At 40.9% G+C, this 14,148-nt stretch overlaps 1 protein-coding gene across 1 annotated transcript; it reads right to left on the bottom strand.

Moving 5' to 3' along the window:
• Positions 1-10,908: 10,908 nt before the first annotated feature.
• Positions 10,909-14,097, bottom strand: GON7 (GON7 subunit of KEOPS complex). Its single transcript, XM_034992575.1, has 2 exons — positions 13,837-14,097; positions 10,909-11,121 (listed from the first exon to the last, which is right to left on the bottom strand). Exons 1-2 carry the CDS (start codon positions 14,042-14,044, stop codon positions 11,027-11,029), a joined length of 303 nt encoding a protein of 100 aa, XP_034848466.1. The 5' UTR covers positions 14,045-14,097; the 3' UTR covers positions 10,909-11,026.
• Between the last annotated feature and the right edge of the window lie 51 nt (positions 14,098-14,148).

Below are 14,148 nucleotides of genomic sequence, written 5' to 3'. Positions count from 1 at the left end.
TGGGGAAAAAAATGAATATGAACATTTCCATTGTGCTTAATGTAAAAAGGTCCAAACATGGTCATAAAATTTAAATTTTATACAATTACTTGGCTTGCTTTAAAATTCTTCAAACTAAAACACCAGTTCAACCTGTTGTAACTAAGCCAACTATGCTTGCTTGCTTGCTATCAGTTCGTGAGAAATTGGTATAAAATTCCTGAGGTGATGGCTATCTTGATAAGCAAAGTCTGTGCTTCCTTTTGGTGATGCTGCTGGGATTATCAGCGTTATTACCGCTACTAGTTTTTAAAAAATTACTTGGGAAGAAACTAAATGTTTGAAAGTTGAGAAATCTTACACACAGACGATGGAAACGAGGTGTTCAGTGAAAATATTTAGTCTGGTCCCTGTCAGATGTGTGACACCCCTCTAAAATACTACCAAGTCGTCATCCTGATTTTCTTTTCTGGCCTAAGGTCCAGCCTTCAGGTCTTCAGGCAACAGGCGAATTGCATGAAGATGTGATCTTTGTACTTCCTCCTTTGCATTTGTACTTACTACCTCATGTCTGGTACCAATACAAATAACTAAAACATGGAAATACCAGATTTTAGGATTTTTTTTCCTTTTTTTCTGGGTGGGATCAAGATGTATTTTTATACAGTTGTGCCATTAATACCAAGGACATTACACTGATAGATTTTAATAATAACCATAACCTTTTTTGGTGCTTATTCTGTTGGGCTCTGTTCTAAGAGGTTTACATGAATTAACTCATTTAATCCTCAACAACCCTAAGAAAACAATTATCCAGATTTTACAGATAAAGCCCCTGAGATAGAGAAGTTAAATAACTTGGGGTGCCTGGGTGGCTCAGTTGGTTAAGCGACTGCCTTCGGCTCAGGTCATGATCCTGGAGTCCAGGATCGAGTCCCGCATCGGGCTCCCTGCTCGGCCGGGAGTCTGCTTCTCCCTCTGACCCTCCTCCCTCTTGGGCTCTCTGTCTCTCATTCTCTCTCGCAAATAAATAAATAAAATCTTTAAAAAAAAAAAAAAGTTAAAAAACTTGCCTGTTAAGGTCACACAGCTGGTAAGCAGCAGAGCGAGAGGTATGACCAGGCATCGGATGCCTTTGTTCCTAACCACTGACCTGTAGTGCTTCTCCCAAATGATGTGTTTCCCGGGATTGTCTGCCTAGCCATGCCACAGAATGGAAAGGGCATTATTGAAAGGTTGTTCTCAATTCGTATGAGCTATTGAAAATCTAAAAGTGTTCTAACAACCTCAGCGTTCAAGTCTGATCTGACCGGAATGGAAGGCTGAACATTCCACAGCAAGCGTTGCTTGAAAGATAGAGCTGGTACCTTTGTAACTCACAAGCAGCATGATCGGATCCTTGTCCAGGTAATCAATCTCACTTTCCCTTTGCTTCTTCCAGAGGTCTGGTGACTGAAATGATAGAGCTTTTGCTACAATACACTGACTCTCCAAAGTAGGCAGCAGTCTGAAATACCCGTTTCTGTGAGGGTCAGATAACCAAATCACTTGGCATCTCTTGAGTACTTGACTAATAGTATGCACGCTACAGTCACTGTTCTCTGAGTGATTTCCGTCTTTCTTCACAGCAGGCCTAGGAGGCAGGTACGTGTTGGTAGTAGTGCCATTTTACAGAAGAGGAAGCACAGGAATTCATAACTGGCCCGTGGTCACACAGCAAGGACGTGGAAAAGTCAGGATTTGAACTCAGGATGTCTGGCTTCAGATCTCCAGCTCTATCACCTCGTTACACTGCTTTTCAGAAGAAAGGATAATAGGAGGAAAATCATTGAGCAGTTTGATTTGATTTCGTCTTGAGGCAGTGGTAGTTTGAAAATGATTTAAGAAAAGTACTTCAATTTTCTTCATTTTATAAATGCTTGAGATAATGCAAGGTTTGTGAGTTTATCACTTGTCTTATAAAGTAGTAATTCCTTTTTATTGAAGTAGACTATCTTTTATATTTCAAATTCTAGTATTTGGGGATTTGGTAAGTATTTGGTCCATCTCTATCTTTCAAGACTAGATTGCCTTGGTAGTAGAAATACTAAAATAGAGTGGGAGTAATTCAGTACTTCCAAATGTAATTACTAAGTTTCAGATTGTAGGGTTAATGTTTTTTGATTATTTAGGAATTAATTACCCAAGTTGTGAATTATTCCTATTTGTCTATGGCTATTTAATAGTTCAAAGCACTCTTTGTAGAGGGAAAGGTGAAATTAATCTAGATCTGTTAGATTGAGGGGGAGGTTAAGCTGATGGAGAGGAAACCTGTGTATTATATCAAGTTATTTCATATTTACATCACAGTACAGTAAGCAGTGAGTACAGGATTAGATAAATGGCAAATATAGGAAGTGCTTCAGGGATTGTAGGGAAGGGACAAGTATCGTAGTATTCATAACTCGTCAATAATACCTGCTTCCAGAAATGAGAAAGACAGAGTTAATATCTCCTAATTGCTTTATTCCCCCCCCCCCCCGTTGCTTAATAAGGCACCTTATTTGCAACCACATCTGAAAGGAAGTAAAACCTGTTGTGTGTTTTTCATGGAAATATGCCAGATATTTTATTTTTTTGAAAGTGCCAGGATAGAGAATAGATAATTAAATCCGAGAAACATCTAATTCATGGAGCTTTAGTCACCATGTAACTTTTCTAGTTTTAAAGATGCTACCAGTTTTTTTTTGATGGGCCCAATCTCACCACCCTGAGATCAGGACCTGAGCTAAAATCAAGAGTCAGATGCTCCCCTGACTGAGCCCCCCACGTGCCTCTAGATGCTATCAGTTTTAAAGTAAAAAATGTGATTTCCTAAGTTTAGAATTTGAATCTATTTCAAAGCTTTTATAATTAATTAAAAAAAACCTTTTCGTTGGGGAGGTGGAATCATCAGAACATTTCTATGGCAGTAACCACACCCATAAACTAATTAGACTGGGGATGTCTGTTCACCACGGGTAGTGTTACAGTTTTTATTAAGATTATCTAGTGTTGATTTCCTTCTTGATGGATTTAACAATCTCAATCTCCAAAATAGAAAGCTTTACTACAATACTGCATGACTCATTTTGTATCAAGTGTGTGCCATCACTTAATCTTAATTCTCTAACCTACTTATAAAGTTCCAGAAAATTCTAGACCATGATTGGGAATCCTGCATTAGTATTTTTGTTTTGGTCTAAGACAGTGAATAGGTTTTGTATATTAGAGCTGTATATTAGAATCATCCAAAGAAATAAACAAGAAACAAAGCAAAACTCCTCACATAAACAATGCCGAGGTCCCTGCCCAGTTTTGTCACTCTCGGGGAGAGGAGAAGAGGCAGCTGTGTTTTTAGAGCTCTTCACATGATTGTATTGGAATCATTCGTGGAGAATCACTGGACCATGGGTTTGTACGCACCATAAAGACTCAACTGTCCGTCATCTTAGTTGTATCTGTCTTTGGAGCAGTTTCAACAAATACTTTGCAGCAAGTTCACCCCAGCTATTTGAATTGTAAATCTTTAAAGAGCTGTCTCTATTGTCTTTAAAAATTTCAAGGCTCAGATAGACTCTATTGCTACAAGTTGGGGCTATACAGAGCTGGGCCTTATAAACTGATACATGTGGTCCCGGGATGTCACCATGGAGAAATCAAGAAGTCATGATTGTAGAAGAGGTCACTGTAACTGAAGGCCATGATCCAAGGGAGGCCAGCTAGGAATTCAGCAGACATGATCAGGACAAACAGAGCATGGTCAGGTCACAAGGTGAGGGAGAGGACAGTGCCTTCACTCCTGCTTCCTGTAGCTCTCCAAATGTGACAAGACCCAGCCCCATGGCTGGAAAAACAAAGCAGGAGGTGAGTCCAAAGGTGATGTCCATGGTCCTGAGCTATTCCTATGGTAGCTTGAGATGATCTGGGCAAGCAGCACCGGGAGCCCTACACTGGGCCTATCAGGCCCTCCACTCCAGGGGCAGTGTCAGCATGGACATGACCATACAGAGTAGACTGTAGGCGGCTGCCTGCCGGAGCCCAAGTTCAGGAACAAGGTGTATTTTCTGGTCCTAGTTCCTCTCCTCCAGATTATTCTGAACACACTTGTATCAGGGTTTTTTCTCCCACTCTACCAAAACTGCTCTCTTGTCAAGAGGTCACTGGTCACTTACACATAACTAAACCCAATGGTCAAGACTCAGCCCTTAAATTACTCATTAGCAGTTTTTGACACACCCCTTGTCCTTGAGATACTTTCTTCAGCTGGTTTCTGGATCAGTACTGCCCAATAGAGCTTTAGTGATGATGGAAATATTTTGTATCTATCTTTACTGTCCAAATCAGTAGCCATTAGCCACATGAAATGAGCCCTTGAGATGTGGCTAGTGTGACAGGAACTGAATTTTAAATTTTAATTAGTTCAAATAGCCACATGTGGCTAGCAGCTACCAGATTTTACCCCAGTTCTAGACACTTCCCTGGTTTGCCTTCTTCCTCATCAACTTCTGTTTCCATTGCTGGTTCCTCCCTGGGGCTCTGCCCAGTTTCTGAATGTTGACATCCCCCAGTTCTCATTTCTATACTTTCTCCCCTTGGTCATCCTATCCTGGTTCATGGCTTTAAGTGCCCAAATTTATATTACTACCCTGCATATCTCCTGAGCTCCAGACTTGGATATTCAACTGCCTATTTGGCATTTACTAAGATGTCTTACCAGGCATCTGAGATTTAACTTGTCCAAAACCAAGTTCCTCATCTCTCTACCCACCAAAATCTGCTCAAGGCCCCTGTAAGTCTATCAAAAAGTGCCAAGAGATTGTTTTAAAATGTTACTTCTCTCAAAAACCCTCCTATAGCTTCCCTACTGAGAATAAAACTCAAAGTTCTTAACATGGCTTACAAAGTCCTAAATAAGTGCCCTTGACCATTTTCTTCATTTTCTACTATTCTCTCCACCTCTCATTCCACTCTAGCCACACTGATTTTCCTGCTGATTCTAGAATATGCCAGAAAAACCTGTTTCAGGGCTTATGCACTCAGTGTACCTTCTGTCTGGATGCTCAGACCTGGCCGGCTCTTATCACCATCTTCAGACCTTTGCTCAATTTTCAGCTTTGTAAGGCTGCCTCTGACCAGCCTATTTAAAATTTAGCATCCTCCTTCCCTGTTTTTCTCCACAGCACTCAACATCACACGACATGTTACACATTTTGTCAGAATCTAAACTCCATTGTGAGGGCAGGGATTTTGTCTGTTCACTGTTGTATACCCTGTGCCTAGAACAGTAGGTGCCTGGGCACACAGTAGGTGCTCATAATTTTTTATTGCATGAGTGATTTTTACTGCCACTGATTTTTACTACCTCCTTCATTAGACTGCAAAACAATCTAGTTTGCTCTCCAGAGAAAATAAAGGTTAAAGTTAACATTTTCTACTAAGTGCAAAGTCTAATCTGTCACATGTTCGAGATAAGTTTAGTGGTTAAGCTTTCTCAGGTTTCAGCATGTAGTGATATATTCTTTCTGAGGCCAAGATTTAAAATGAGTCCATTCATTTTTGCCAACGGTTGTGATGTTGGTTGTCTTGGGATGTTCCTTATTCATGCAGAAAAAAACATAAACCACACTCACAAACAAGGTGTGAAGGGGTGATTAGAGCCTTGAGCAATTCTCAAGTTACAGTCATTAAGATAACAGTTTCCTAAACCACCTAACATATGCATCAAGTGTCATGCCAATCTCTTAGAGCTACAGCACATAATTGCAGTACTCTGGAGTTTATTGGTCCTGTAAATCGCTCATTTAAAGTGGTAATATGGGGGCGCCTGGGCGGCTCAGTCGTTAAGCGTTTGCCTTTGGCTCAGGTCATGATCCCAGGGTCCTGGGATCGAGTCCCACATCGGGCTCCCTGCTCAGCGGGGAGCCTGCTTCTCCCTCTCCCACTCCCCCTACTTGTGTTCCCTCTCTCGCTGTCTCTCTCTTTGTTAAATAAATAAATAAATAAATAAATAAATAAATAAATAAATAAATAAATAATCTTAAAAAAAAAAAGTCGTAATGTGTTTTTAGAAGTTAGTTCTATCTTCAGCAGAATTTTTGGCACTGGAGTAAATTTCTGTTTTTCTTTTTGCATTGGAGTAAATTTCTATTTAAAACTGTACCCCAATGGCCTTGTTGCTGCCCCAATGTGAGCTGCTACTTTTTAAAAGATTTAAATAGAAGCTTACATTCTAGCATTCATTGTTCCCTGGGCCATGTCTTTAAATAGAGCAATTCTGATCCCAAAGGTCACCTGAGAACTGAATACTTACGGCAACACTGTGAAATTCATATTATGCTTTGCGAATGATGCACTGGCTAGAGGGCATCTTTTTCAAGGTTAAAGCTAGGCACGCACATCGGTTTTAGAAACACCTCCCCCTCCACTTTTTTTTTTTTTTTTTACAGCGTCCTACCTCACGTTAGCACAGTTTCCTAACCTCTTTAGAGGTCATGTTCTGCTCCCTTTTCTGACAAAGTAGTAGTCAGATGGGAAATGCGGATTTTTTAAAAAAGATTATTTATTTATTTGAGAGAGTGAGAGAGCATGTGCACAAGTGGGGGGAGGGGCAGAGGGAGTGGGAGAATCTCAAGCAGACTCTGCACTGAGCATGAAGCCCTATGCAGGGCTCATCCCACAATCCTGAGATCATGACCTGAGCCGAAATCAAGAGTCAGGTGTTCAACCGACTGAGCTACCCAGGCACCCTGATTCTTGTTTTTTTTTTAAAGATTTTATTTATTCATTTGAGGGAGAGAATGGGAGAGAGAGCACGAGAGGGGGGAGGGTCAGAGGGAGAAGCAGACTCCCTGCTCAGCAGGGAGCCCTGTGTGGGGCTTGATCCCGGGACTCCAGGATCATGACCTGAGCCGAAGGCAGTCGCTTAACCAACTGGGCCACCCAGGCGCCCCTGATTCTTGTTTTTTAAGATGGGGAGAAGAAGAGAGAAAATCTTAAGCAGGCTCCATGCCCAGCCCAGAGCCCGACTTGGGGCTCAATCTTAACGATTCTGAGATCATGACCTGAGCCAGAATCAAGAGTCAGACACTTAACTGACTGAGCCACCTAGGCACTCCCCCCCCCTTTTTTTTTTTTTTTTTAAGATTTTTATTTATTTTTTGACAGAGATAGAGACAGCAAGAGAGGGAACACAAGCAGGGGGGAGTGGGAGAGGGAGAAGCTGACTCCCGGCTGAGCAGGGAGCCTGATGTGGGACCTAGGATCATGACCCGAGCCTAAGACAGACGCTTAACAACTGAACCACCCAGGTGCCCCTAAAGCATAACTTTTTAAAATTAAAAATTGAGGCGCCTGCCTGGATCAGTCAGAGCATGTGACTCTTGATCTCCGGGTCATGAGTTTAAGCCCCATGTTGGGTATAAAGCTTACTTTATTTATTTTTAAAGATTTTATTTGACACAGAGAGACAGAGAGAGAGAGGGAACACAAGCAGGGGGAGTGGGAGAGGGAGAAGCAGGCTTCCCGCAGAGCAGGGAGCCCGATGCAGGGCTCGATACCAGGATCCTGGGATCATGACCTGAGCTGAAGGCAGATGCTTAACGACTGAGCCACCCAAGCGCCCCTAAAGCTTACTTTAAAAAAAAAAATTGAGTTTCAATAACTTTTGAGGAACAGTAACTTTGTCTGTATTTGTGTAGAAAAATATACGTTTTGGGCGCCTGGGTGGCTCAGTTGGTTAAGCGACTGCTTTCGGCTCAGGTCATGATCCTGGAGTACCGGGATCGAGTCCCGCATCGGGCTACCTGTTCAGCAGGGAGTCTGCTTCTCCCTCTCCCGCTCCCCCTTCTTGTGCTCTCTCTCTCTCACTCTCAAATAAATAAATAAAATCTTAAAAAAAAAAAGAAAAATATACGTTTTTTAAAAATGCAAAGGAGAATAAGAGTGTACAGTGAAAAATCTTATTCCCAACCCAACTCCTGCTCAGCAGCGTTCTATCCTTTTAGATACCACGTGTATCTAGCCAATATTCTCCAACAGTAGCATTCTACACACTGTTCTGTATCTTGCTAGTTTTCATTTAACAATATATCCTAGAGATTGGTCTTTAACATATAGAACTACACTTTGGTCTTTTTAAATGACTGCGTAAAATCAGTGTATTAATATTCTATTTTTATTTAATTGACTAGGGTCTTAAGAATGGACATTTAGGTTCTATTTTTATTTAATTAACTAGGGTCTGCAAATGAACATTTATGAAGGAGACAGTATTAGAGTTAGAATCAGTATTAAAATTAAGGAAAAGATCAATCAAACCTATATAACCCAGACCTCAAAACACTGGACCACAAAGCGCAAATATCTTGAAATTTCTTCTTTATAAATACATTTACTAAACAAAGAAGGAAACAAAATATTCAGGAGCAAAGCTCAGTTATTGCTTTAAAAATATGAACTATTTTAGGGGCACCTGGATGACTTAGAAGATCATGTGACTACTGAATTCAGGGTCATGAGTTTGAGCCCCCTGTTGTATGTGGAGGTTACTAAAAAAATAATAAGCTTTTTAAAAAAAAGATTTTATTTATTTTTTAAAAAGATTTATTTATTTGACAGAGAGAGACAGTGAGAGAGGGAACACAAGCAGGGGGAGGGGAGAGGGAGAAGCAGGCTTCCCGCGGAGCAGGGAGCCTGATGCAAGGCTCAATCCCAGGACTCTGGGATTATGACCTGAGCCGAGGGCAGACACTTAACGACTGAGCCACCCAGGCGCCCCTTAAGATTTTATTTATTTATTTGACAGAGTACAAGCAGGGGGCAGAGGAAAGGGAGAAGCAGGCTCCCCGCTGAGCAGGGACCCCCGACATCGGGCTCAATCCCAGGACCCTGGGATTATGACCTGAGCCGAAGGCAGACACTTAACTGACTGAGCCACCCAGGCGCCCCCAAATAATAAACTTTAAAAAAGAAAAATATTAAAAAAATATGAACTATTTTAACTATGCTGGTAAGTTGTTTTTTAAAAGACTGAAGAAAAAGATTACTATAAGTCAATAACTGAGTCGAGGTGCCAACATTAGAGACATTATCACAAACTAAACAAGGAAATTTCTGACTATTTATAAAACATTTTCTAGGGGCGCCTGGGTGGCTCAGTCGATTAAGCGTCTGCCTTCAGCTCAGGTCATGATCCTGGAGTCCCGGGATCAAGCCCCACACAGGGCTCCCTGCTGAGCAGGGAGTCTGCTTCTCCCTCTGCCCCTTACCCCCCTCGTGCTCTCTCTTGCCCTGTCTGTCTCTCAAATAAATAAAATCTTTAAAAAAACCCAAAACAACAACACCAAAAAACCAAAACATTTTCTAGTTGCTATTTTTTTTTCTATTTGGTATTGCTTTGATTACAAAAATGCACTTAAGTGGAAGGCTGATGTTCCAAGTAAAACAATACTTTAAAGATACAAAAAGGTATCTAAACTCAGTTTCCTTAATAGCACGTGCTTTGTAAGCTATAGATTTCAGGATGTAACTGGGGAAGTATTATGATAATCTTTTTTTTTTTTTGTAATTTTTTAAAGCGTATGTGTACAACCCAGCTCTGCCAATTGTTAGCTCAAATTCAGGGCAAACACCCATTTTAAGATTCATCTCAGAAATAAATCATATAATCTGTAAGGTTACTTCTAACTCTAAAATTCCGTAACTATTTGTATTTCCTTAGATGCATGCAACTTGATTTCTTTGCATTTTAGCTATGTAAATCAATCAGGAAACATGCATAGTAAATAAATGTCTTGGTCCCACTGACAAGCAGAAAGGAACACACACACATTTTAGGAATATATATGTATTTTAAAGGATTCAATAGTACTTCAGTAAGCAAAATCAAAGCATGGATACAGGATGAGAAGAAATACCTTAAGTTATAGTCAACACAGATTAAGTTACTTAAAGACTTAAGTTTGGGTTTATATACATAACATGTTACAGCATAAAAGCACACCCAACTTGTTCTCTTAAGGTACAAGTTAAATATATATTTGTTGAGTGGTATCATCTCTGGGGGTCTATATATTGGTTGTGAGTGGAGATTCCAGGTTTCCTTGGGTCTCTCTCAAGGGCTCATCTCCCTCCTTCAGTACTTCTCTTCCCGTTTTCCTTCTTACACAGAACTGCCATTCTTAAATTTAATATCCAGTTTTCACCACTTGCTCATGTCACATGGTTCCTTGAAATGTTATTGTCCAAGAACTGACATGTATTTTTTATAACAAGCAGAAGCCAAAAGATGTAGACATCACACAATTTATTTATTTATTTTATTTTAAAGATTTTACTTATTTGACAGAGAGAGACACAGCAAGAGAGGGAACACAAGCAGAGGGAGTGCGAGAGGGAGAAGCAGGCTTCCCACAGAACAGGGAGCCCAACACGGGGCTCGATCCCAGGACCCTGGGATCATGACCCGAGCCGAAGGCAGACGCTTAACCACTGAGCCACCCAGGCGCCCCGACATCACACAATTCAATGGTTATTTAAAAAGTAGAAAACAATAAAACTGAAAAAACTGAGGGTTAGCCTCAGTGGGGGGATGGGTTAGCCTGGTGATGCGTATTAAAGAGGGCACGTTCTGCATGGAGCACTGGGTGTTATGCACAAACAATTAATCATGGAACACTACATCTAAAACTAATGATGTAATGTATGGTGGTTAACATAACAATAAAAAAATTTTAAAAAAAGAAAACAATAAAAATTCAGTTGCCAACTTAGAGGATTTTATACATCAAGTGTTCTATTTTATTTCTATGGTCTGAAATTTATTTCTCACTCAAGAAAACAGATTCATTTCTAAACATTTATTTTATCTTTCTTTGCTGGAAACAGAAGAAACATCTTTTTCTTTGACAAAATTGTCCTAGAAGAACAAAACAAATACTTTTCCAAATAGAGCACAAGTCTTTCCTAAATGTCACTGTGTGATAATTCAGATATAGTAGCAGTCTTTAAAGTTTCATAAAAGCGACTGTTAAGATGGCGATTTGGGCTGTTTTGCAGATGATCCATCTGAGTTAGTTCTATCATCAGTGTTATTTTCATCTTCTGCATCATCTTCATCATCACCTTTTAAAATAAATATTTGTTGTATGACAATATGTTCAGTGGTTCAAAGAAATAAGATTGCTAAAATGGTTGATAATGAGATCATTTCAATTTTAAGGATTAATAAAATCATGCATACAACAGATTCAAAGTATGTATGGTTAAAAAGATTTCAAGAATTTTGGTGTTTAAAATCTTTTTTTTTTTTTTTAAAGATTTTATTTATTTATTTGACAGAGAGAAACACAGCGAGAGAGGGAACACAAGCAGGGGGAGTGGGAGAGGGAGAAGCAGGCTCCCCGCTGAGCAGAGAGCCCGATGTGGGGCTCGATCCCAGGACCCTGGGATCATGACCTGAGCCGAAGGCAGACGCTTAACGACTGAGCCACCCAGGCGCCCCTTGGTGTTTAAAATCTTATCACTTTTTTTGAGATATAATTCATAGACCATAAAATTCACTCTACAATTTATTGATTTGTAGTATACTCCCTAGGTTGAGCAACTGTCACTACTATTTAATTCTAGAACATTTTCATCATCCCAGAAAGAAATCTCGCACCCATTAACAATCACTTTCCATTCCCCTTAGCCCTTGGCCACCTCTAATCCACTTTCCATCTCCATAGATTCGTCTATTCTCGACATTTCATATAACTGGAATCATAATATATGTGGCCTTTTTGTCTGCCTTCCTTCACTCAACATGTTTTTAAGGTTCATTCATGTTGTAGTGTTTATTGGTACTTCATTCCTTTTTATTGTTGAATAATATTCCATTGATGGATACACCATATTTTATTTATCCACTCATCAGGTGATGGACTTCTGTGCTGTTTCCACTTTTTAGCGATTATAAAATAGTGCTGCTATGAACATTCACGAATAAGTTTTTATGTGAACATATGTTTCCAGTTCTCTTTGGAGAACTAGGAATGGAATGAGGAGATCCTAGGAGTGGAATTCCTGGGTCATACGATAACTTTATGTTTAACTTTTTGAGGAGCTGCCGAACCGTTTTCCAAAGAAGGTATATCATTTCATATTTCCACCAGCAATGTATGAGGGCTCAATTTCTTCACATTCTAGCTAACACTTGTTATTGTTCTTTCTGATTATAGTCATCCTAGTGAGCATGAAGTGGTATTTTATTGTGGTTTTCACTAGCATTTTTCTTTCTTTTTTTTTTAAAGATTTTTTTTAAAATTTATTTATTTGACAGAGAGAGACATAGCGAGAGCAGGAACACAAGCAGGGGGAGTGGGAGAGGGAGAAGCAGGCTTCCCGCTGAGCAGGGAGCCCGATGTGGGGCTCGATCCCAGGACCCTGGGATCATGACCTGAGCCGAAGGCAGACGCTTAACGACTGAGACACCCAGGCGCCCCATTAGCATTTTTCTGATGGCCAATGATGCTGAATATTTTTTCATGAGCTTACTGACCATTTCATGAGCTTACTGAGTATCTCTTCATGAGCTTACTGGAGAAATGTCTATTCAAATCCTTTGCACATTTGATAACTGGATTATTTGTAATCCAATTTCAGCACTTAGTACTTTTTAGAGTTCTATCACTTTTCTTTAGTAATTGTTGTAATTTTTAAATTTTGTACATTTGTTGAGATAGAACTCATATAACACAAAATGCACCATTTCAATCTCATTACTTTTAACAAAGGAAATTCAAACCTAAGCTTTATGGGGTCGTCATTTAATATACACAAAGATGTCCTCCAATACAAAGATACTACTGACCTGCCATTCAGAGAATAGGTGTCCGTTATTTTTCCAAAAAGTAATGATATTTTAAGAAATGGCTCTAGCTATACTCATCCTTATTCCAATGATAACACTTTCAACAGATTAGAGAAGTATTTCTGGAGCCAAGAAACAGGACTTCACTTTGAACGTATGTGGCAACACCCAATTAACATATTCATGGAACCAATCTATTGTCTGAGCTCAGAGTAATGGTCTGAGTTTACATTTTCTGGAACTATCAAGATGTAAACAAGACGGGGGGGAAAAAAAAAGGTACAGTACCATTTAAGCCCCTCTTCAAAGGAGTTAAGTCCTGACTCCAATATTTAATTCTTAGGTTCTTCAGCTCAGGGCAGAAAATGTACCTACCTCTTTTTGTATTCACTTAAGTTTCATATTTCTCCTTTCAAACTGTACCTTCTAAAATGGGATATGGGAAAGGAGTCCCTGGGAGTTAGGACTCCTTAAACTGAAATCTTCAGAACCTATTCGGCGATAGATGGCAATCTTCCTAACATGTCTGTAATGTCAACCCTGGTAATACTCCATTTTCATCCTTCAACCCCCCCAGCTCAAAAGTCATGCCCCCTCTCTGAAGCCTTCCCGGGTCCTCTGAGTTTGCAATAATTACAGAGGGCCCTGAGGTCGTACTTCCAGTTGTAATAAGTGTTGGCTTGTCTAACCCCCAACAGCCTGAGAGTTCCACAAGGCCAGGACCTGAGCGGCATTCACCTCATTCTTTCTCAAGAGCACAGCCCAGTGCCTGGCACAGAGTACTAGGCATTCAGCACGTTTTTTGTGATATAAATGGAAAGAGTCGTGAAAACGCTTAAGTAGAAGTAGCCCAGATAATACGGCGGTAAGTGCCAACAATTTTTAGCTGGATTCTTCTTCCCCCCGAGGCTTTCTCCAAGTCGGCCCCCCTACCCGGGCTCCCCTGCCCCGCCCTCCTGTCGCTCCAGCACTTTCTCAGGGCTCACCGTCCATGGCCTCTTCTGGAGTCGCCACGTCCCAGTCTTGCGCTTCCTGCTGTACCAGGGGGTCGAAGAGCTCGGTCACCAACTCTCTCATCTGGGCCACACCAGACAACAGGCCCTCGAAAGGGTCCGCGTCGCTCGGCGCCTCACAGGGCGCCCGCAGCTGCTGCTGCTGCCCATCCACCCCGAAGTACTCGGCAAACAACTCCATGACGACCGCTGAGCTTCAACGGCGAGCGACAGGGAAGGGCCACCCGGAAGCGGAAGTCAGCACGCGGCGGGCGCAGGCGCGTGCAGGCCGGCGCAGGCGGGAGG

Source organism: Mirounga leonina, unplaced genomic scaffold (genome assembly GCF_011800145.1).
Source record: "Mirounga leonina isolate KUSES-001 unplaced genomic scaffold, KU_Mleo_1.0 Mir_82, whole genome shotgun sequence".
NCBI lineage: Eukaryota > Metazoa > Chordata > Mammalia > Carnivora > Phocidae > Mirounga > Mirounga leonina.
Note: the sequence above shows the minus strand (reverse complement) of the source record. Positions and strands in the feature narration are given on the sequence as shown.

Bases quoted from the DNA above. Each gene is read 5' to 3' on its own strand.
- GON7 (XM_034992575.1), bottom strand. From the start codon at position 14,044: ATGGAGTTGTTTGCCGAGTACTTCGGGGTGGATGGGCAGCAGCAGCAG. The intron at 11,122-13,836 runs GTGAGCCCTGAG...TTATTTTAAAAG, and splicing joins TCCAGAAGAGGCCATGGACG to GTGATGATGAAGATGATGCA.